The following is a 23629-nucleotide window of genomic DNA, read 5'->3' on the forward strand; positions in this document are numbered from 1 at the left end:
GGAAAACAGGCCCTATTTTCCGTTTGCCTGAGTTTTCCCATACGTTAGAGCTTCTTCCATACCTCGTACTCCTCTGCGATATGTCCCTTTAACTTTTGGAACTGGTTCCCAAAGTTGCGCTTGCATCTCCAGCACTTCATATCCCAGCGCAAATAGGCTTCCTCTTTTGTGTGCCGGCGCGCATCGTCAGCTGGGAGAGGGAAGTCGTCCAGGTCGACGAGAAAGGGAGTGTTGAAAGAGTTGTAGTGTTTTCGATGCCTCAGTGCTTCTGAGAACATATCCCTTGTTAAGACATGCACGTGTAAGTGCTTCATGCTTGGCACCGCATGCACACCAGCTTTGACTTCTGTCGTCCAGTCCCGACCCCCGGGAAGTTCCCCACTCTCATCTGGCTCAGCATCGCCCTCGAGCACGGCTTGCCGGTGCGCATCGCTGTGGCTGTGCGCTCCGAGAGAACGCTGCAATTCCTTGGCCACCAGGATTTTGAGGCGCTGAGTCTCGGTTCGCACGCTGGCGAGAAACTCCGGGTCATCTAGGGCGTCGAAAGGGTGAAGAAGGTTGTGTTTTGAAGAGCGAGGGAGAAGGAGTGTATGAATAGTGGCCTTTGGGTAGCGATCGTTGATGGCTACAAAGTCGTCGTTGTGATAGATGACTCGAGAAGATGGGTACGAGCCAGGGTCTTCCAGATATGCGCCCAGGCCCATTCTATCTCTGAAAGGGTTTCCGCTCCGTGATGGCTGAGCAGCGGCGGTTGATGGCGGTGTTTTCCTCTTGGGTGCCATGAGTTCTGTGACTTTTGCGTGTAAGAATAGGCATCGTGGGTGAGCTATACAGTTACTCACATGCATTACGATTTGCCTTTCTTGGTGGTTCCCCGCTATGAATCTCCTCCTTTGTGGTGGCCTCTTCAGGCCGTGAGTCTTGGGGCGACATGTTTTAGGTACATGTGTCCTCAAGGGTTTGTCAGATATAAATGACGTGAGTCGGTATTGAAATGAAGTAAAGTTGGTTTTTGCTAGCATTCATGATATGAGCTGTGGTGGAGACCTTTCACCAGAGGAGACTGTTTGTACTTATTAGATAGACCTCCATCTCAACATCATTGGAATCAGGACGAGGTGTTCATATAGAGATTAGCTAGGCTTATTTCTGATTTGATTTTCTTAGACATGGATTTCCTTCACACTAAACAAGCATGGTCATGATGGGCTCTTATCAAAGTAAGAGAAATAACCAGGTCGGAGAAAGTAAAGCTATCATGCACATACTCAACTCAATTGCTGGTCCTCTTTTCGGCATCGAAATTCAATCTCTCCAGTCGATTTCACGATAGCGGAGCAAATTGAGTATGATTTCATGAATAATCAACACGAACGTCGAAGTACCTGGCACCATGAATATTGACCACACCCGAATACCCAAATACTCTTCGTTTCATTAATCAAGGTACTGGATACGGTAGTTGACTTGGTAATAGCCAAGTTCCAATGATAATGATACCTAGAAGCATAACCCACTTCAGTTTCAGCCATGCCGGGGATACCTGAGACTGCCGTAGTGATTCGCTAAATCGTCGGTTACACTGAGAAGTGCCGTTGAAGATCGGTTAGAGGTTGATGAACAAGCAGCTAGTCAATGCGTCAAACCAATCAACTAGATTCATGGTTTTGGGGGTGTTTTATTCGCCTGTTGCAAGACCCCGCAGTCATGTCATGTCATGGATGGGTCGTTTTGTCTCACTAGTAGGTAGGTAGGTACCTACCTTAGAATGTCTGTACTTTGAGGTTGAAAGAAAAAGAAAGAAGGGTCCCGCATGCAATAGAATACCTGTCATCGCACTAGACATCCTCTTGATATGTTCATTCTCGTAATGGACATATACACCATACATTCAAATTATATCTTAGATTGCATCTGCTCCAGCACAGTAGTTTATTGCTTGGAGATGTAGCTTGTAAGGTTCTATCAAGTCCATATCCCCACTACAGCTCAACTCGACTATTAGACAAACAGACAACCAGCCACAAATAATTAAACAATCACATTCATTCATTCATTCAGCGGTGAGCGTTCTATGTATTGTTATTATTTTACTTATTTTAGCTCAAGGGGTTTTATAATTTAGTATTGTTATTATCCTCGGCCCAAGTAGGTAGGTAGTACTAAGAACCAGACAAATAATAGGGGCTGTTGCTGATGCTATTGTCTGTGCCAAATTGCCCGTCCATTCCTCATTCTGTCTGACATGCCCCTCATCAGCCAGCCTGGGCAGCGCCAGCCCGAGCCCAAGTGGAAGCTCTCCCGACAGGGTACTATGGATACCTAGTAGTAGGTAGGAGGTACTAAGGTAGAACTCACCAGTACCATTAGTTAGTAGGTGCTAACGTATTGCTTGGTACTGTAGTGCTATAGGTACTAAGGCAGTTTCAACTCAAGCCTCCGTGTTCATCTCCTTTCGTCTTTTGTATTTTAACATCTTGCACAACCCTTCTTCTCTACATTCGTTCTCTCTCCCCTATTGACATCCATTCTCACGTCAACTGTCACAATGTCCTCCCGTCTGCCTCTCTTCACCCGTAACCTCCCAGAGGCTCAGGAGTCCAACGACCCCAACTCTCCTGCCGAGCAGCGAGATGATGCCAAGCGAAACTTCCTAAAGACGATGCGACCGTTGCCCACGCAGCACTACTGGAACGTCTACTTCGATCGCCAGGCAAAGGAGGGTGAGGCTGGTGACCAGTACCACACCGGACTCGAGCAGCTAGGTACCCAGATCGAGTCGGTGCAGGACTTTTGGAGATATGCGAACAACACTCCTGTGGGAAACATCGGCGTGCGCGAGTCCCTCTACCTTTTCAAGTCCGGCTTCCGACCTGTCTGGGAAGACCGACGTAACGTCTTGGGTGGTAGCTGGACGTTCCGCTTCCCCAAGAGCATGGGCCCTGATGTCTGGACCCGTATCCAGCTCCTTGCCATTGGCGAAAAGCTCCAGAGTGTTCTTGACGAAGGTATGAGCTCACAAGTTGCCGAACCCTTCTGACAAGTGCTAACTATTTTTTTTTTTTTTTTTGCAGAGGACCAGCTCTGTGGTGTTGGACTTTCGGTTCGTTTCAACTCTCACCTCATTACTGTCTGGCATCGCGACGCCTCCAAGAAGAATTCGGTCGAGAACATCGTCAAGTGCATCATGGAAGACCTTCCCCCGGAGATGCACCCCAAGCCAGACGCCTACTATTACAAGCGACACTCTGACCACGCCGGCTTCAACCCTCCCCCGGAGCTCAAGGCTGTCATCGATTCCCGACGACGTGAGGAGGAGAAGCTGGCTGCTGCTGCCAAGGATGGCGCCCCAAAGCCGTCGGTGACAATCAACTCCCCGCAATGATTTACGAAAGTTACGACATTTGCTTTGATTTTACTACAAATATTGTTGGGTCCATATAGTGTGAGAATTATCAGTTCACACATCCCGTCGTCGTCCAAGAGGGCATGCATCTGATGAGGCGTTTCAGAATTAGGTGGCATTATACTATATACATTGGTCAGGACCGTTGATCCTGAAGAACCTAGTACATTTAAGATTGGAGAAGAGACAAAACCAGTGAATGTACAAACCGCCTCTCCTTTTGCTTATGATGTATGAACTGAATGACTGCTACAATATATTTATCGATGCCCTCACAAAGTCACAGTGCGGTAAGCCTCGATGCTATACTCACATTATGTCGACAACACCTTGCCAAGTGCTCAAGTGACTGATACGATTAGCAGCCCTCGCCGTATGGTCAGGATCCAGGAAACCTTACCTCCACAAACTGTAACCTCCAGTCTTGCTTTCTCGTCTTGTGGTATGTTAACTCCCCCAACGCCGCAAAATGGTTCGTTCCTTCGTAAATCGTAGCGCGACTGCGCATCACAATGGAGTATCACCTCCAGACACCAGCACTCTTCATAACTCGATCAAACTCCTCAGCGCCTACGCCTCGAGCAACACCTACGCCTCCGTTGGCCTCGAGAATCATATCCTTGAGCAGCTCCTCGTCCACATCTTCTTTCAGCACGGCTGCTACACGCCGCAAATGCCCGAGCGTGATCGGTCCATCCTGCCCATTTGTAAAAAGTCGGAAGGCCTCCTCGACTTCTGCACGGTGAGCATCCGAATCGTGCTCTCTTGTGTGGAATTTCAGGGCGCAGATGGCGAAGAATGGTTCAAAGGTTGCATAGCCGTCGTTATCGGGATCGAGAATCGAAACGAATTCCTTGAGCTCTGCGTGCGATGAAGGCGGGACACCAAGGGCTCTGTGAATAAATATGTCAGCAGAATTCCAAGTGTCGCTATTGAGTACTTACATGAGCGCAGACTTGACATCGTCAATGGGTAGAACACCGTGCTTCTCTCCATCCATAGGCTCCGCGAAAAGGCTGAATGCCTCCCGGATTTCGCCCTCTTCTTGCGGCGTGACGTTGTGCTCTTTTGCGAGTTTGGACTGGCGCGTCTTGGGCGCAGCGCTTCCACTGGCGGCAGGTGCTTTGCGCTTTGGAGGCTATAAGTATCTGTCAGACGCTGCTCATCCAGTAAATCCGTCTGAATAATTCATTACCATTTGCGCTTTGGGAGATTAGGAACCGTTAAGACGTTTCGCAGTAGTTGATCTCACGACGGTTTCTTGGTACTATGGAAGTGATGATGGTGGATTTGGCGTAGCAGATGGACAGTGCGTAAACACCGTCTATCGGCACTATTAAGACTGTACGGGGTCTTCAAGAACGGATCCTTTATTACATTTTCTTTCCTCGATTGAAACCGTCATTCTTCAACATTCTTCCACAGTCTCTTCACACTTTGGAGTTGCACCACATACTCGCGTTCCTTCGGAGAAAATCATCGCGAAACACTCAAAAGGTTTGTTTACGTCTGCTGAACGATCGATGCAATAAATTCCATTGGTCGACTGTGATATTTCTTTATGATATTCTACATATCAACACCCGCTTCTAAAAATGCTAGAGCTTGCCGCTTTGATGTACTACAGCGAGCAAGTGTGGACAGTGAAGCAAAATCAAAACAAGCCTCGTCGGAAAACTTCAAACCGACGTGGTTCCAGCGGGTAGCAAGCGATGTCAATGTCTTTGTGACGGACACCTAGCGATCCATGGAGACATACTTGATAAAAGATGATGTATATAATATCAACCTCAATTCGAAACCTTTCACTCAGAATACTCGTTCTTCAATGCATCCGATACTTCATGCCTGCTTTTGCCCCGAGTAGAAACCGTCGCTCATATTTTCGGCTCAGGTGCCCTTAAGCAGACTGGTCAAAAAGACAAGAAATGCTGGCAGAGGTATTGCTACTTACTCACTTGAAGTTGTTTTTCATCTCACGCAACTTCGCCATAACTGCCACGGGCTCGGTTTCGCCTGTCTGTTTCTGAATCTCGGGGTCCTACTAGTGTCAGCACAGTAGTTCTTCCAGTATCGCTGCTGATGGCAAACCTCAACTCTCATAAACACATTGTGTTCCTATTACAAGTCAGCCACATGTTCTCCACGAATCCGATCAAGCTTTGCACGTACCTTCTCATCTCCAATGGTGAACTTGCCAGTGGTAATTTTGTTGTCCTCAGCAAACGAGTGCAGGCTCTGCACAGCCTCGCGTTGAGAAACAGATGCGGCAAACTTGACGTTGGCCTTGGTGTATTCGTGTCCAGGCTGGAATAGTGTCAGCGGCTACTTCTGTCTACGCTCACACTCGGGACCTACATAGACAACAGTGTCATCGGGCAACGCTGCAAGGCGTTCGTTCAGAGCCTCGTGCATCTCCTTGGCATTACCCTCGAAGAATCGTCCACATCCTGATCATTACCGTTAGCATAAACTCCAATCTCAGAACACCAAGAGTCTGTCTGGTCCTACCTCCGATGAACAAAGTATCGCCAGTAAAAACAGCCCTGTCGTTTCCATCTTGCACAAAGAAGCAGATGCTGTCTTGAGTGTGGCATGGCGTGTGCACACCTTTGAAAGTGATGTCACCCAGCTTGAAGGTCTCGCCGTGACCAGGCGTCTTGGTCACGCCCTCGCAGTCTTTGCCGCCGATGATATCCAACTTGGGGGTACCGAGTTCGGCAAGCTTGGAAGGTTAGTGAACGCCCGCAGATGTCATGTTGTTGTTAAGGAGGTTTACCAGCTTCTTGTTGCCTCCAGCATGATCCCAATGGCAGCGCGGAAGTCAGTCGGGTTCGTCGAGCCCGTTACGGATCGGAACTCACTGATGTGTGTTGACAATAGCTGTCAAGTTGATCTTGCCCGCTTGAATGGCATCCTTCAGAATCGGTGCAACCCTATAATCTACCGATCAGCTTGCTTCAATAAGCCTCTCAGCAGATGCGTTCATACTCTGGAGGGTTGGCAGGATCAATGATGACAGCATCCTTAGACTTGTCGTCAACTACCAAGTAGGCGTAGTTGTTGGAGCTTCCCTCCCCTGTTCATATTAGTTCCGTAGATAAATAAATCGTGTATCTTCCTTCAGCGGAAGATCAAGAGTGTTTGCATACACATAGGAATCGACTGGATATGCATGGCGCGAGATGTAACAAGCTATACTGTCTCAGCTGGGTACGTTTTGAAGTCAATTGCTTGACTTACAGCAGTTGATAAATATCCAATCTTTTGTCTGAGAAACGGTCGGCTTGCCGCGAAGCTATACATGGGACAGGTCAAAGACAGATGTCGAGTTAAAGGTGGATGTTTCACTGAAGGGGAGCGTCGAATGAGCTGCGAGGTTTTGTAATCTTATCAACCAAGGTAAGGTATCCGAAGCATCACGGCTCCCGTCCCCGCCGCTGTCATGACGTTTGCCGATGCGGGTGAAGGCACGTGATACCAGCCAGGTCTTTGCTTTGCTGTAATTACCAACTTACAAAGATATCAAACCCGTATTTTGGTATGTACATGGTTGTTAAGTTTATCCATCTGGGTATCAAATATCTAAGGCCGTTTCTCAACACACTAGACAATTCCAATAGGCTTGGGCTTCCAAGGGCCTTGGAACTGCGACCAACCAAAGTCGTTGTCCTCCTCTTCAACCACATTGCCAGCATCAACTTCATGATCCCCCATTGTCGTATCCGTAAACCCAGGTTCCGTCGCCTTTTTCTCTTCCTCTGTGCTTTTTAGTTGCTGCGTCAACTGTGCGCATTTTAGAAACACTTGGTTTCCCGGCAGACTACATCTAACCTCTTGAATCGTCTTGAGTAGGCGTTCCTTGGGCCAACGTTCAAGCTCATCAACTATGGTCAGTAATTTCGTCTCATCCCCTTCTCCAAGATATCTAAGTACTGCCATACGGCACGGGTCGCTGCTATCCTCGTCCAGTTGCTTCCAGTGGTAGTCCCAAATCCACAGCAACGCTTTTCTGGCCGCTGTGCGTAGCTTTGCCAACGAGGGTAACTGCTCGTGCGTGCACTGATGGCGTAGTTCGACAAACGTGGCTGGCAGCCCTATTGTGTCTGCAACTGCGTACATACTCTGCTTGCGCTGCTTATCCTGGTGACTGTCGAGAAGCCCGGTGACAAATCTTGAGTTATACATCAGCGCCGTGTTGTGATATTGTGTGTGAAGCCATGAAACTCACCGGCTGAATGCTGCCGAGTACGCTGCTCGAATGGCATACGCTGAAGAGGCTGCATTTTCCCTAGTAGCTGCCTCCCGATCACTCAGCATGGCAGCCATCAAAAGCGCTGTTGATTCGATCAGATGAGGACAATTTCCTCGCTGCATCCACATCGATACACGCGCAACTGCTTGGTGCTGTCGTGCCCGAGTTTCTTTGTTGTCGATATCTTGATGTATTTGTATGCCTTCATTTCCTCCAAGGCCACCCAGTGGCAGCTTCTGTTTTGGATCTTGAGCGTCGGTTGTGATGCCTGTGTACATTTGCTCGCGTACGAGCAACAGTTCGTAGCGGTCGCGCCATGGCGTAAAGACGTATTGGACCATTGTCTCGGACTCTCTCTCAATTTGACGTATCAATAAAATGTCTTCTTCCAATGGCTTGATCAAGTCTCGGTGAGGTGAGGCGAGGCGAGCTTCTGGCAATATTGAACTCTGGATCCAAGATCTTGTTAGGAGGAAATAATTTTCCGGTGAAGGCGGTCGCATATCACTGCAAATAATCATAATCACCTAACACCGACTGCATATATATAAACAATATGTTATTGTCAGGTTATAAACTATGATATCATGTTTTTTTTTTCCTACAAAGAGAAGAAATTTAAATTTGTTTTGGGCTTTTAAAGATGCATGCGCAAATATGACTCCTATTTATCAAATTGGCGTTGTCATCGCCATGAGTCTCCCATTTTTGAGTGATACAAATCTGGCCATAAAGTATAATTGAACTCGTTTCCCCGGTCCGTTCGTTCTAATAATGCACATCTGCTTCCATGTATCGAGTTCTTGAAGATTTATAAAAGATTGCTATAACAATTTTCGGCTTCGACACATCAAACTTCAGAAAGGTGAGCCATAATGGATACATTACTACATGTCATATTTATGCAGTCACAAATAAGTTCTTTCCCTTTAATGCTTCAGTTCAGCCGACTTAAGCAGTTGTTTTCAAGGAACTTCCCTCTTGGCTAAGCCTCACTCTCCTTCTGGGAACTAAAAAACCTTCCCTTCCCTTCCCTTGATTGACCCCAGTTCATGGAAAAGAATGCACACTCGGTAAATTAGTACATAGTAGGCTACGATTGGAGCTGTGTGGAGCTTGACCCCATCAGAAGTTGCTTTTTTTTCTTCTCTCCAAGAGTTAAATTTTGAGTTCCTTAAGCCATCAGAACACTTGGTCGCGGAGAGTAAGAGACGGAATCAACGAATCGGTTTATGCCGTGAGGCCTAATTATTATCAAGTGGTCTGTTTTACTCACCCTCAAAATCTTAGAGACCACATTCTCCAACATATGTAGCATCTCCTAGGGGATGTATGATTCTTTCTTTTCCTCTAGTCATTAATTCATCATTACTGCTCCGTTCCTCGAAGTGTAATGATCGATAGGCGTACCTACCTAGGTACAGACAGGATTTGCTTGAGTCATCAAATATGGAGCCAGCCACTTCTCGGTTGCCAGCCACAGCCAACCCTGGGAAACAGATACGTAATGTCGCAATGGAGTGGGTATCTGTAGCGTCTAGAACTTTGAGATGCTACTCTGTATGTGCACACGCCACACAGGGCTGGCTGCAAGCGGAGAGGGGGTTTGTCGATACATGCGCTTGACCAATGATGAGCTTTATGGTGAGACGGAGGCACGAACCCGTAGAATGCCACATGTCGTGCAGGGATCAATGCATTTTGGTTGAATTAACGTTGGAAGAAACAGAAACGCGGCTCCCGCTGACCCGTCTCTCGTACCTGCCTCGCGTCCAGAACCAACAGCACGACGAGATGGGGATAGGTATTGTCTTGATGTGATTATTCATTTGAGTGAGTATTGTATGTATGGCTGCCTGAGCCCTACTATATTGCATCTACATATTGTGTTGTGTGTGCTCTTGCACGGGGTATCCCATAGCCAGCTTCTTTATATATGCTGAAATCCAATCGCTTGTAACAATGCCTGTAATCTCGAAATCAAGACGCCCCATGCCTGTGTCGTTGAGACCATGTATTCTCTTGCCTTCCCCAAACAAAAACAGAGTACCAAAGCTGGCTTTTCCTACACGACCGTGACACCATATCCATACAAGTTTCATATCGTTATTCGTACTCGCAATTGCAGACTTGCTTTGCAGCGCCTTTACTCCTCGTCCTCCTCCTCTTCTTCTTCATCATCATCATCATCATCATCATCATCCTCGTCATCGGATTTGGGAGGCTCCCATGTTTCTTCAAGTTTCAAGCCCTTGCCACTAGGCTCGTAACTTCTAAATGACGACCCGAGTAGAGATGATACAGTGGATCGGTAGTTGTTCAATTGTGGGTCCTCGTTGAACTTTTCTGGGACATCGTAGAGGCCCATTCCAACCAGGATCTCGCCTTCTTCTTCCGAAGCATCGTCGAGTGCTTGGTATTGAATATCCTCAGAGACCGCAGGTTGAGACGATTGACTCTGGGGGAGTGTTTCTGGTGTGGGGGGCGTTGTTGAGCCGAATCCATGCATAATAAAGTTGTTCCAATCCCACCCATTGCTGTATGCAGTTTCGGCAGGAGCAGAGGTGGCCGGCACTGAACAAGCATCAGTCGCAAAAGACCTAGCCGGTGAGTGCTGCGATATGCAGGTTCCCTGGTAGGGGTTGTATGGCATGTCGGCAGACTGGTATGGCAGTGGGAGATGGGAGAAGGCGAGAGGAGATGTCCCACAAGAAGTTGAACTCATCATAGGTGAGTAGTGAGAACAGTTTCCATATGGATCTTGTTGGCCGACAGGCGAGTAGCTTGAGGCCAAGGCAGGCATCTGTTGCTGTGTTGAAGCTTGACCATAAGAACTCGGGTGCCAACTCACGGGACGCGAGGATCGTTGGTAGGGCTGTTGTGACTGAATATCGCAAAATGAAGAAAGTTGCTCCATGATTTGTTGCTGTCGTCGTTGAGAGTTGCCATCACTCATAAGAGTCTTGCGTCGAGCCATAAGACTAGACGATCGAGGGCTGTTGTTGGCACTCGAAGGTTTAGCGACTCTCATAGCATTTCCTCCAGAACGCTGTCCGTTGGAGCCTCGCGAGAATCTCCTTGTTGTCTGAGGGCATGCCATTTGTTGTGTGTAATCGTCTAGCGTCACGTCGTGGGGATATGTGACGGGCAGAGAGCCTGCTGGTTGCACGCCGAAGAGTGGGTGCATCATCTTGAAATATCTGAAGGGAAAGTGTACAAAGTAGATGAGAGGTAGTCACAAGTGTTGGTGATAGGAGGCAGGAAAATATCGAATGTTGCTATCGTCTTTCAGCTTGCGTTTAGTCAATGGTTTTAATATGGCAAACAAACCATCTGAGGGACAGACTTCATTATGTATCGTCAAGTGGTCAAGTGGAGGTGCAATCCCCAAGGGGGTTCAAGGGAGTACGAAACATGGGGCAATCGATGGCTTGGAAATAAATCGAGCCTAGCAGCTTGAACAAGATCAACTCTTCAAGGATCTGGGTGTGGGGCGGCAAGGGCCAAGCAGTGAAGAAGCATGGACGATTTAGCACCAACTGGCTGCAAACCGTGGAAACTACAATGGTCGGCAAATCAGAATTGAGTGTGAGGGGTACCCGACAAGGTTTACTCACCAGAATTGGCCCTGATGGCTTCGTTCCTGTGCTAGGATTGTCAATTTCTAGCATGGCAGCTGAAGTGGTGGCCTGCGTCATACGGGCCGGTAGGGGGTGTCTCAACGGGCGGGGCTGAAGGCGACGAAAGGTAGGCGGGAAGTAGTGCCGGAGCGAGCATTAGGCCGCTGTTCTGGGGATTGAGACAATCCACAGTATGGTGAACTCGAAGATTTAGCTACACAAGGATCCTTGTGCTGCTGTACGAGGGAGTGTAGGCTGAGGTTGTGAGACCATGAGGTTCACGACCTATCTGGCAATACTACGCCGACCTTGGCGTGATACTAACAAGGTGAGGGACAAGAAACCGAATGGTGATGGTGACAATAATGGTAACGATGGAGCCTTCCACGGCTATGACTGTGTTGCAGACCCATGAGCACAGAGTCTATAGGAAGTGGGCATCATCGGGTCGTCTAGACTCCAGGATAATCACCCCTGCCGCTAAGGATGCAACTCACATGGAGTAGTGAACAATGGAAGGGATGGAGAAGAATCGAGCCCACGCCTAGGAGTTGCGATAAACCACAAATGAGTGCACTTGTAGCCAATCCTTGATAAGATTCATGTGCGACTTGACCGAGAAGCAAGGGGGTTGAAGCCAAGCATGGGGGTACACCAAATCATCTAGCAGACGGCGCCACAATGCATGCATCTCTGGGGCCTGAGATGGACTAGGGACCTCAACTAGGAAGCGCCGCGCCTTGTCCAAAGGATGGAACATTTCCTTGTTGCTAAAAGTGCCACTCGGGAAGGGTCTCAAATCTCATCAAGGCGGGATGCGCATCACCGCTTTGGTGTTTGGCATGCTTTTGTCTAATCACTTCAGACACCCCTGCTGTAGCAGATGGAATTCCCATTTCTCGGCTCCATCTCAACGTTAGAAGCGGGCTGCGAGAGGGTGTCATGAGACCATGGTGTTATCCTAAAAGAAACAATCATATCTGATCGGCAAGCGCTTGGGTACGATGGTTGACTGGGTACTCTGTAGGTATGTTTGCAATGGGTTTTGGATCCTCATTACCATCGAGGGCACTGGTAAAAACGGTTCAGTGCCTACTCCTCAGTTTCCGTGCTTGTCTTTGTGACCCCAAAGCTTTTTCTCGAACAGCTCTTCATTTCCCTGTTTCGTAAACTGGGTGCTTTGCAAAATAAGTGGTCGACCGGGGCTCGTGGTTAATGTGTTGCAATGGTACATGTAGTAGATAAGGTGCAAAACAACAGCCCGATAATATGGCGTCCAGTAACTACTTGCTGGGTCTTGATGCCAGTAGCCCGAAAGTTTGAGAAACCAGTCGAGCTATTATTACCATACTACCAGGGTATGATGGCGCAGCGAAACTCCATCTGAAGTCGACCTCGCAGGCATCCTGTAGCTCGATGGTCAGATGGTCTAGATGAGGAATCTATCGAGACAATCTCAAATATTGATGTGGAACTGCATCTATACACACAAACAAGGGTGGAAATGACGATTCCTTTGATATGTAACCAACGTGTGGCTGGCCGACATTGCATCGTGCATGTTCTGACTGTGTCCGTACAGTAACAACAAAGCATCCAAATCAGGTCGGTACGCGGGCGTTAATGCCCTCGTCCGCGTGGGCTGTCGCTATGCATATTAAGTAACAAGCTCTAACCTTTTAGCGGTGTGTGTGTTGTTGTGCGTGTGTGTGCCAGTTGGTGGGATTCTTTAGTGGCGAACACACCAACACAAAGGCACATGAACATCTGAACTCGGGTACTGGAGACATCGCCGGCGCGCAATTTCCTCAGCAAGCCAAGGTACCAGCAGCGAGAGCGGTTTTGGTTGCAGGGTTCAAACTGGAGACCTCAAGTCGAAGAGGGATTGATTCATGAGAAACACACATTGATTAAAAGGAGGGGCTATCCGCTGAGTGGGCGCTGTTTCTTTGAGCACCCAAGGAAGGCGCCCTGACTGGGGTACCAAGATCAATGCCAAAGGAAGGAATGAAATGAGGTAGGTGAGTCAGCTACCTTGGGCAGGTGCCTTCAGATAAGGGCTAAGTGGTTATGGGCATTGAAGGAACGGAAGGTACGAGTCGTGGTGACACTCCCGGTAAGCGGCAAGACCTAGCTTTTCCTTGTATATGTGACCTTTCTACTGGGCCGCTGCCCTTGCCTTCTCTGCTTGCTGGATCTTCTGCCCAGAATGGAAAGTGCGGAAATATGTGTTCTCAACTCACTAATCAGCCAAGTGCCAAGTACAATTTTCATCCCTCCCCTCCACTCAGGGGTCGCGAAACTGACGACCGACTTCCCAGCTGGGTAAACACTACCTAGGGGCTCAGCCCGTACTAGTTAGCTGCGTACCACTTGCTTCCTGCTCCCCTCCACCTCTCGCAGCAAAGCCAAGCAAACAGGGTATCGCTGGCCACTCTAGGTTGCCTTTGCAGTGAACGCCAGCGCCAGCACGACTTCAGCAAGTGGGCTACTTGTCGGGCATGGGATTTGGCTTTGTCTGCGCCCGTGTTAGTGGAACTCATGCTCTTGAAGCCCGCCTGCCTGCGTGCCTGCCTGCCACGTCGTCTAACGACTCACTTCCGAAACCGAAACACGGATCTGTTGCTATAGACGCTAGTCTATTATTCTGCATGCCTGTATGGTATGTCGCATGTCTACCCCAAGTTGGTTTACGCAAATATCGCTTCTGGGCGAAGTTTGTAGGAGGCCTGAGACAAGATGATCAAGTTCAAACTTCGAGGCCACTTGAAAAAGCACCAATGTCAACATTCGTTAATAAATGAATACAGGAAGAAGAAGAAAACAGAAACAGCTCTAATACAAGATCGGTTAGATTTTGAACTCGGATCGGAACTTAACTTGCCAGAACATCTCGCCCACGGCTGTGAAGATAATGATTTTCGAATCCATCATCCATCCACAAATGTCCGACTTTCCTCAACACAAAACGCAATTCGGTCGACGTTCACTTTCCGACTCTGGCACTTCCCTTGTCTCATCTCAGTGCCCCTCTGTGGAGGCAACGCAGACGACTCGTCAAGTTCATGCCACAACAGGGCAAAATTTTGTTTGGGCTGTTTCTTGACGAGGATAATCCCCACCTGAACAGTTTCATCGATTGCTGACCACGGCTATAAGATGAGTTTCTGTGGAGCACCGCACATGTGCTGTCTGACCCCTCTTAACTAGCCGCTTTTCGGTGTCGTAGAGCGACGTTCCCTCGAAAGATTTGGGCGTCCAGGCGTCTCACCGTATGTACACACAATGTCCATGGCCCAGCCGGCTAGCCCACCATGTAATGTTACAGAGGGATCAGCTAGGCAGCCAGTGGATGAAATTAGCCTGTCCATGGTTTGTGACCTGGCTTGATCGTCCACTGAATCAGTCACCTCACCAAAAAAAGGACTGGAATTGCGCGCCACCTATACATTCCCTGCAAATCTTTAGTGGAGATGGAAAACCAAAGCGTGCCGCCTTGATGGATCTGGTTTTTTTTTTTTTTTTTTTTGACTTTCTAAACTTCGGGTGCTGTGATCCCAGCGTATCCGTAAGCCTATAGCACGGTGTGCAGGGAAGATATCAATGAACCGTTTTACTCCGCCCAAAGATGTGATATGAGGTGATCTATCATGCATCGCCAGAGAACGTATCGATGCCACTCACGCTTACTGAATACTAGTTTCCATCTTAGTAGCTATATGGCACGATTACGGAGAGTCGTATAACAAGTCCAACGAACACTGATGCCTTACGAATGACAGTCACTTTGGCGTTCTCTCTAATGACGATCTTCTCCAATAGGGTAGACGGTTGGCTATTTTTGCTTCAAATGCCCTGGCTCGTTTTTATAATGGAATACTATTAGTTCGTCTGGCAGGGGGTGTCGGGACGCTCAGCCAGCCAATCCTGCCGACGACTACCTAGGCTAGGTCGTCGCGTCTTCCGCCTGTGCCCTGAACATCTAACAGGTGAATATTACCTGTCCTTGGGCTTCACAAGGCTTGAGCTGGGACTCGGCTTGCCTGTGGGCCTTGAACTGCGTCCCACCGAACAAGGGCGCAAATGTTTGTTCCTCTCTCTCCTTATGGCCGCCGATTCATTCCTTACAGGACCAACCGAGACCAAACTGGAATCACGCATTGGCTACCTATGCTCAGACCTTCCATTTTCCTCAAGTTGGCAGGGAACCAGCAACCTTCCAATACCCAATAGACTTCAAGACGTTTACTCGTTGTGATGAGCCAGGTTGCATCTTCCGGCGTTTAGTGATGTGCTACCCCGATTCACATAAGTGCAGTCACTGCCATGTGACAGTTTTTACACACTTTTGGCGACACTCACTGGATATGTCCCTGGCAAAGTACCACGCCCAAGCCGCTATCTCAAAGCACATCTGCCTATCAAGCTGACGAGGACTCCTCAAATGACGCATTTGAGAAACATCCTTCGCCTACCCAATTAGCCTCCGGCAAGTAAATTTGTGTATAGTTATCAGAAAACATCAACACTTCTCATTCAGTTGGCTTCGTTCTTTCTTCGGGCTGCACACGCGTGCTAGAATGGGGTCTGTTTATAACGTGCCCGGCACGTACACTCAACGAGTTTGAGAAACATCTCTACCCATCAGTCTGTGATATTTCCGTCATGGCTTTACAACAAGAAATACATCTTCGCTTGCGAAAACGGCCAGTGTGCCAGGTGCATAAATTGATATGGGTATCCCTCGAAGTCTAATGCGAAATCGAGTGCCAGGTGCATAAATAAATACTTGGCTTCAACACCCTCAGCCAGACGGGCAAGAGAGCGGTTGTCTGGTGACTATAATTCTAGTAAGGCCCGCGAATGTGGTTTCCACCTTGTGTCCAGGTTGGTTCAACTCAATTATCCCCTCTTGGACTGAAAACAGAACAGTACATGTAAAGTACGGAGGCAGCCTTCAAAAGTTCTTGCTTACCAAGAGCGATTGGCAATAATCCCTATAGCCTAACTAGGGTTAGTATACTGTATTTATAGAAAGATATTCTATAAAGGATTTTATTTATATTCTTTATATTTATTCTTTTAAATAATCCTTTAAAATACTAATTAATATAGTTATTTAGGCTATAATTATAATAATAAAGTTATTATAAAGTAATATAAAATTATTTTATAAAATCTATAAAATAATAAAAATATTAATTTATATAATTAATATAATATATATATAAGCTTTTAAAAAAAGCTTTTAATTTATTAAAATATTATTTAAATTAATAAATAAGATATTATAAGATATATTATATTTAAGTTAATTAAATAAATATATAAAGAAAAATAAAGATTTAATTATTTTAAAAGTTAATTATAATTAATATAGCTATAAAAAAGCTATTAATATAATTACTAAAGAATTTATTATTAATAGTATTATAATATTAATTTTAATAATAAAATAAATCTTAAAAGCTATAAAATATAAAAAAATAAAATTAATTAAGAAATTAAATTTAATAAAAAAAATATAAAAAGAATACTTTAAATAATATATTATATATTAAAATTAAACTTTAAAAGATTAAAAATATATAATTTAATTAAATAAAACTTTTATAATATTATTATATTAATATAGCTTTTATTAAATTTAAAAAAGGCTTAATAAATAGGTTTTTTATAATTATATTTAAAAAAGATAAAAAAGATTTAATAAGTTTATATTTTAAGAGGCTTTTTTATATAATAAAAAAGGTTTTTATTATTATTAAATTCTAAAGACTATAAAAAAAAAAAAACTAAAAAGATAATAAATTATATAAATATTACTTTTAAGCTATAAATATATAAATAATAAGAGCTTAAGAATAATATATAAAGGCTTAAGCTATATAATTTATTAAATAAAAAGTTTATATAATTATAAAAGAAAAAGAATAATAAATTAATAAAAAAAAATATAAAAAGTAATATTAATTAATAAAAATATTAATAGAAAATTCTTAAGTTAAAATTATTTTTTTTTATAAAGAAATATATAAAAAAAAATTAAAAATTATTATATAAAAAGATTAAGCTTTTATATATAAATATTATATATAATAATAAGTATATAATTTTAAAAATATTTAATAGCTTTTTTAATATTTAAATTTATTTAATTTAAATACTATAAAGCCTATATAGCCTTAAATAAAATAAAAAATTATTAAAAAAAGTATATTAAAAAATAAAAAAAAAGCTATTTATAAATAAAAAGAAATATAAAATAACCTTTTATAAAAGAAAATATAAATATAAATAAAGAGAATTCTAATATATATTTATAAAATTATTAAATATAATAAAAAGAATAAATATATAGAAAATAAAGATTATTTAATATAAAAATAAGGAATTTAAAGTATTTATACTTTTACTTTACTTTTCCTAATTTTAGCATAAGCAAGAACTTTTAAAGGCTGCCTCCGTACTAGAGGCTGAAATTCCATTGCCTTTGTTTTACACTATAGCTGCAGATATGTTATATCAACACACCGCGTCCACGCTAAGCTCACCCCTCTCTGTTCTTAGTCGAATGACAATTAGCTTCGCTAGCCCTCCCTCACCATCGGTTATCAATTCGATGTCAAACAAGCAGATTCACTGGTAGACTGGTTTATCTGCGTTGCACAGAAGCAATCCCCTTATTATACCAATGTGAGTGCATCATGTTCGGGCCAGATATTGCTCAATGGGAGGATCAATGATAATATCCACAAGTGGCTTTGAGGCCTTTCGAGTCCGTTTCTGATATACATCACAACATGAAGGAAACTCATCACACCTATGAGTAGCCTTGGTTAATGAATTATTAAAAGACACGGTCAGTCCCTTCACGGTAAGTAAAATCAACTTGGCGCACCAGGATCAAGTCTTGTCTTTCAACACCAAGCCTAACTACTAATCCATTGCATCACAACTGTCTATGGCTAGACAGTACATAAGCACAGACTCTATCGTGGGGACGTACTCGTGCTAACAGGGGACGGCAACTCGCGCTACGCCAACTCAAAACTGAGCGTATGTACATACATAAAGAGTTCAAAGAGTTACCGTACGATGACAAGGGTTCGAGGATGGAGGGGTCCAAACCCGCCTGCCAGGGATTAGCACAGCATCTGGGTATCACCAGGAAGCGAAAAAGAACAATTCGCCAAAACAACACCTATGTATCTAGCTACTGATGATCAATTTGCTCGGCTTGACATCAACTTAGGTTTCGTATAAAACTACTATGTGGCATGGCTCAGGAAATATCTCGCGCCACCTACATGCATTGCAAGACTCTGACTTCACCTAGATTGACGAACAACCACAACTGGATGTGTGGAAGAGCGGCTCTTTGACCGAAGCAACAATTTGTTCAGTTCGGGGACGATCAGACCCAGGGACCTTACACCTGGGATGCGTTGCCCTTGCGCTAGACTCTATAGAGCATAGAGGCAGTGCCTGAAGCCACTTGGAAAACCCGCTGCCATGGGTCCAGCATGGGCAAGGTACGGAGAGTTAACCACAGAAGGACGACTTGTTCGATATGGAGATTTTGAACCAGGGTGCGAGACTTCTATTACCGACACAAACAGGCATTCCAACATCCAGATTCCCATCTGCTGCTAGACCTAATTTATAAACACTCGACTCGAAGGGACAGAACGAATGGGAGTACATTGCACTTCAAGTACATAGCCTGTGAGTATGAGAATAACCATGCATGACGAACAAGTCAGTTTTGATGTCGAGTTGCAGAATATCCGTACTTTTGCGCCTTTTACACTCTCTGGCCAGTCTGTTATAACCCATGCAGCACGTATGTAAGTCAGCAAGTGGAATTCGCCTCAGAAGGCCGTAACGGTGCAGGCGACCCCGGCCTGACCGGGTGGAACGAGCACCATCTTGTACAGCACTGGTCCTCAACGTAGATGCAGGTTTGTGACCATGCAAGTGTCTTCGTTGAGACGATGACCTGCGCACAGTCGTTGATTATACTCTTGTTCTTCATGACTCGCCGGCATAAATTGTGACCAGGACATGGACATCCGGTCTCGAGCAGTTGAATCATCACACACACAACTTCATGTTTTTCCGTATGTATCGATAGATCTGGAACGAGGCACAAGACGCCTCATCGTTTACTCCAAGATCCTTGACTTGTTGTTCCACCTTACTGGACGAAGCAACATCGACTCGATTTTCGTACGCATGAGCAGTCATAGTCAGCGGGGCGATATTTGGCGGTGGTCTATGGTACGCCGTGACTTACGGTATGTAATAGACATTAGGCTGGCCAGGGTTTCCCTCTGGAGATTTGCGGGCGGCTTGACGCCGGAACCTTGAACAACCAAGGAACTGCCTGGCGATTGTGTTCTTGCTTTTGCGAGGTTGAACGTCTTGATTGGACAAGAATGCCGGCTCACAACACCATTATCATCAACTACTCCATACCACCGCGAAACAGTCCTCTTATTCACATCAGTCAGCGAATATGTCTCCGTGGCCAATTTAACAATACTGGATCGGCGCAACCCTCAGCAAAACTACTGTACTTCTTTTATTACAGCAGACGCTACTCGTGGTACAAATGGACGGGAAAGACCATGCGTATGCATCAAAAGGCTCTTTCTGTCGGGTAATAAAACTCGATCACACTGAAAGAGAATGAATTCGTGATTGCATCACGACTAATCAGTACAAATTTGACGAGTTTTACAGTACGCACTACCACATGGGGCGGCCTTGAGACATTTTTACTTTCGGACCGTCAATCACCAGCGCTACCTGACATTCTTTTCAAACGTGTGCATGGTCAACGCCCTGCGGCGTAGCTTTGACAGCTAATATGCTACTCTACTGTATCCGAAGGTATGCTACAGGTGAAGCCCCCGGTGGCCGGGGGCGTCTCCAGCTGCCGCCCGCTCCTCCGTCCGAATGCTCCATGCATACCGATCGGGCATGTCCAGAGCGGGTCAGAGTTCAGCCATTTGCCCAGACCTTTGGCCGCCCGAGTCCGCACCACTCGGGATGTTAGTTGATCGATACCCTGTAAGCTAACACAACACCGTGCTGCTGCGGCAGTTGATGGCTGCGACTGGGCTCTTCTTTGGCGACTGGGGCTGGAAATACTCCCTCAACAAGAGTGATCACCCCCCTTTTCTTTCCTTAGCACTGGCACAGACTTCTGCGTGCATGGGTTTCGAGACGCTCACAGGGCGGGCCCGCGTCATTCACGAAGCAAGCACTCAATGAAATCACTCATTTGTCTTAGCGAGTTTGTCTTGTCTTGTCGTAAGTTTGATGGCTCAGTTTTCGCTCCTTGCCTTTTGATGAAAAGAAACCCCACATACTAGGAGCTAGTTACGTACCTACAGCATAGCATGTACGTTTCCCCTTGATCAATCGTCAATCACCCTTCGGTATCACCTACCTTAGCAGTTACTGTACATAGTTCCAATAGTACATGGTGCTCAGAATGCCCCGCCAGCCCGCCTACATTGGACTGGCATTGTTTGTTGTTTGTTGTCAAATTGGTGCCAATATAAGCAAACGAACGATACAGATTGCCCCTTTTGTCTTGCCTCTGGACCTGAAGGGCATTGCCCTTGATCTTCAACTCAGAATGATCCGATGTTCATCTCAGGCCTAGGATATCTCAGGGATAGCTCCAAGACGGCACTGCCCGTATTCATGTGCATTCATGATGGCTTAGTACCGCAATGGATGCACCTATAAACATACGTGTGGTTTGTCGACGAGCTTGCTAATGCTGCTGACTTGCCTCCCTTGTTTCTTCGTCTCCCGTCCCGTCTCATCTGACACGTCTCGCATCTTGTCCCTTGTTATCGGGTGTCACGACGGTACGTACATACATGCTACTAGGTCGAACGAAACCACTTGCCCAAAGCAAGTCAAGACAAGTGAATAGCGTATCAGCCACTCACGGCACATGGATCTTGGCTTGCGTTTCGGGGCTTTTGCGTCCTGATCAACTCTGCATCGCATGACGATGCTGTCGAGCGGCTCGCTTGCCCCCTAGCTGCTCTTACAGAGGTGCGTTAGCACTAGCGCAGATGGTTGGCCACTGCCCTGGTACCATGCATGCTACCTACAGTATAGCAGCTTTTAGCTCATCAGATATTATCGACCATGGCGGTTTCGCTCAACTGTACTTCTTTCTGGACTAATCGTTGTCTTCATGCAGTAGCCCCGGCGCATCCGCGTGGTTAATGGTCGTGTCTTGTGTCTTGTGTCTTGCAGGCAGCCAGCCAGCTAGCTACCTAGGCAGAGTCTCCCGGCCCCCCTTCTTGCATCCACCTGCATCACGTCGACACCTGGGAGTTAAGACAAGACAGACAGGTTAAGTCGTCGGTTAAGCAGGACGCCTCCATTTTAACGTCCGACCTTATTAGCTAGAGTACGTATCCGTACACTATTGCAATAGTTTGGAGCAGTCGGACGCTTTCTATTCACCAATTTTCACCGCCTTTCTTCCCTGGTTCTGTCTGTCCCCTCCCTTTCCTTCCTCCACTGTTGGGCCCTTTCTGGCCCGAGGATCAGTCTCTCTTTTTTTCCACTTAATCTCTCACGTTTAGTTTGAGGACATTATCAGCCGCTTTAAGCCATCAGTGGACAGTCTCGGATTTGCTGTGTGCATTCTGCTATGTACACTCTCCTATGTCTTATGCTGGTTTAGCGTCCCCGACTTTCCCTTGACCTTCCGGCGTCCGACCCTTGCACCAAGAAGTCTGACTTCTTCCTGTCAAGTGTGTCTGGATCGTCGTCAAGCAGTACCATCATGTCGATGCTAGGACCACCGTAGCCAAGCACCCAGGCATTCAACCACACTCAGTCAGTGTCCCCAGCATATCAACGCCGAGCCCATCAAACCCCTCCCGTTGGACTTTGAGTGTGGCCAGTTGGACGGCGAAACTCAGCTTCTTCCCCGTGCTCCAGTCGCCAGGGTGGCATATCAACCCGTACAGCATACCGGCTATGAATGTGTCCCCTGCTCCTACGGCACTATATCTCGGACAGTGGTCAGTTCCTGCAGTTCTACGCGACTTGTGTTATGCGTCATGCTGTGGTGTGTTGTGATGTGTGGGACATGGAGAAGGACGTACTCAACCACGGAAATATCTCCTCCGGATTTGCTCTGGACAGGGCAGGGGCAGCGAAGAGTCTGGCCTGTCGACCGAGGCAGTCCAGCAGCTCCATCTTCACCCCACGTACAAACTGCCAGTGACCTATGTATGCATAGTCTCGTCAGTCAACAAACCCCAAGCCAGCACAAGCGCAAGCAAAAAAGCACTGTCTTTGTTGCCATAATACGTACGCCTTGTGGTGCCCTTCGGCTTTCAGGCACTCTTCCGGGGTTTTGTGACCACGACTCTGTGCACTTGTCAGATCACATTAACCACGACAGCCCAATGTCTCTTGAGTCCACTCTCACCTCAGCCCAACTTCGCGAGTAGAAGACAACGTCCGCCTCGGCCGCCAATCCCGACAGACCTTCCCTGCCAGGCTTCTCGACTTCGACGCTGATAGTTGCTTTCGGTAGTAGGTTATGCAACAGACGGATACAGTTTTGTACGGTTTGTGGGATCCGGCCCTATTACGTCCACCCTTAGTCTTGCGTCCATGTCCAAAGGCCGCTGCTTGAATCCTACCTCAAAGTGCCACCATGTCTCCTGGTCAGTTCCGAAACTTTGCGCGATAGTGCCAAACTCGTCTTCGGTCATCTCTGGAAGGTCGTTGTAATTGACGAGCGTGCGACTGCCTGATGTTTCACTGCGAATGATGTAACTGCTCGCCGCCTCGGTGCTCTCATGACGGTATAGGCAATGGCTAAAGTCAATCTTTGACTGCGGGCCAAAGGACGATACAACACGCTTTGTTGCAGACGATGAAACGTCGGGCAAAGGTGACACTAGATGCAGCTGGAGATCATCATGTTCTGCGAGTAGCTGCTCCAATACTTGAAGCGAATTTGGACAGTTACCTCCACGTCGGATATTGAGACTGGTGGCACGTAGCTTTGCGTCCTCTGACGGGAAAAAAGGTACACTGAAGGTAAGTTAGTAGATAACATGCATGTGAAATTGATGGTGACATTCTTGAGAATTGTGTCCAAGTAGCAAGCACCCACAACAATAAGGTGCCTCATGCTGTCTTGTCTTGTTTCGACTGTCGTACCAAAAGTATAATGGGACTTTGTATCATCCAGCCTGTATTTCGTGTTTGCTTACACGCGATGCTTTTCTGTTGCTTGTCGTTGACGATATGCCGCTTCACCATTGTCAAGTGTTGTAGACGATG

The 23629-nt window shown here is 46.3% G+C and overlaps 7 protein-coding genes across 7 annotated transcripts; 2 read left to right on the plus strand and 5 right to left on the minus strand.

Moving 5' to 3' along the window:
• Positions 1–44: 44 nt before the first annotated feature.
• On the minus strand, positions 45–933 carry FPOAC1_010917 (uncharacterized protein; the record flags this gene model as incomplete). The annotated part of the gene is made up of 2 exons (XM_044855304.1): positions 45–793; positions 843–933. 2 exons carry the CDS (start codon positions 931–933, stop codon positions 45–47), a joined length of 840 nt encoding a protein of 279 aa, XP_044702617.1.
• Positions 934–2548: 1615 nt separating this feature from the next.
• FPOAC1_010918 (uncharacterized protein) lies at positions 2549–3385 on the plus strand (the record flags this gene model as incomplete). Its single annotated transcript, XM_044855305.1, has 2 exons — positions 2549–3008; positions 3075–3385. 2 exons carry the CDS (start codon positions 2549–2551, stop codon positions 3383–3385), a joined length of 771 nt encoding a protein of 256 aa, XP_044702618.1.
• A 541-nt stretch (positions 3386–3926) lies between these two features.
• On the minus strand, positions 3927–4604 carry FPOAC1_010919 (uncharacterized protein; the record flags this gene model as incomplete). Its single annotated transcript, XM_044855306.1, has 3 exons — positions 3927–4299; positions 4351–4544; positions 4602–4604. 3 exons carry the CDS (start codon positions 4602–4604, stop codon positions 3927–3929), a joined length of 570 nt encoding a protein of 189 aa, XP_044702619.1.
• Positions 4605–5296: 692 nt separating this feature from the next.
• Positions 5297–8182, minus strand: FPOAC1_010920 (uncharacterized protein; the record flags this gene model as incomplete). Its single annotated transcript, XM_044855307.1, has 12 exons — positions 5297–5315; positions 5365–5447; positions 5498–5524; positions 5579–5713; positions 5765–5856; positions 5918–6131; positions 6285–6342; positions 6398–6485; positions 7066–7192; positions 7241–7293; positions 7351–7580; positions 7638–8182. 12 exons carry the CDS (start codon positions 8180–8182, stop codon positions 5297–5299), a joined length of 1671 nt encoding a protein of 556 aa, XP_044702620.1.
• A 1625-nt stretch (positions 8183–9807) lies between these two features.
• Positions 9808–10851, minus strand: FPOAC1_010921 (uncharacterized protein; the record flags this gene model as incomplete). The annotated part of the gene is made up of 1 exon (XM_044855308.1): positions 9808–10851. The coding sequence occupies one exon, from the start codon at positions 10849–10851 to the stop codon at positions 9808–9810; it is 1044 nt and encodes a 347-aa protein (XP_044702621.1).
• Positions 10852–19027: 8176 nt separating this feature from the next.
• On the plus strand, positions 19028–19239 carry FPOAC1_010922 (uncharacterized protein; the record flags this gene model as incomplete). The annotated part of the gene is made up of 2 exons (XM_044855309.1): positions 19028–19127; positions 19178–19239. The coding sequence occupies 2 exons, from the start codon at positions 19028–19030 to the stop codon at positions 19237–19239; spliced, it is 162 nt and encodes a 53-aa protein (XP_044702622.1).
• A 3086-nt stretch (positions 19240–22325) lies between these two features.
• FPOAC1_010923 (uncharacterized protein) lies at positions 22326–23608 on the minus strand (the record flags this gene model as incomplete). Its single annotated transcript, XM_044855310.1, has 6 exons — positions 22326–22374; positions 22435–22557; positions 22647–22702; positions 22764–22922; positions 22981–23240; positions 23560–23608. 6 exons carry the CDS (start codon positions 23606–23608, stop codon positions 22326–22328), a joined length of 696 nt encoding a protein of 231 aa, XP_044702623.1.
• Between the last annotated feature and the right edge of the window lie 21 nt (positions 23609–23629).

Source organism: Fusarium poae, chromosome 4 (genome assembly GCF_019609905.1).
Source record: "Fusarium poae strain DAOMC 252244 chromosome 4, whole genome shotgun sequence".
Classification (NCBI taxonomy): Eukaryota; Fungi; Ascomycota; class Sordariomycetes; order Hypocreales; family Nectriaceae; genus Fusarium; species Fusarium poae.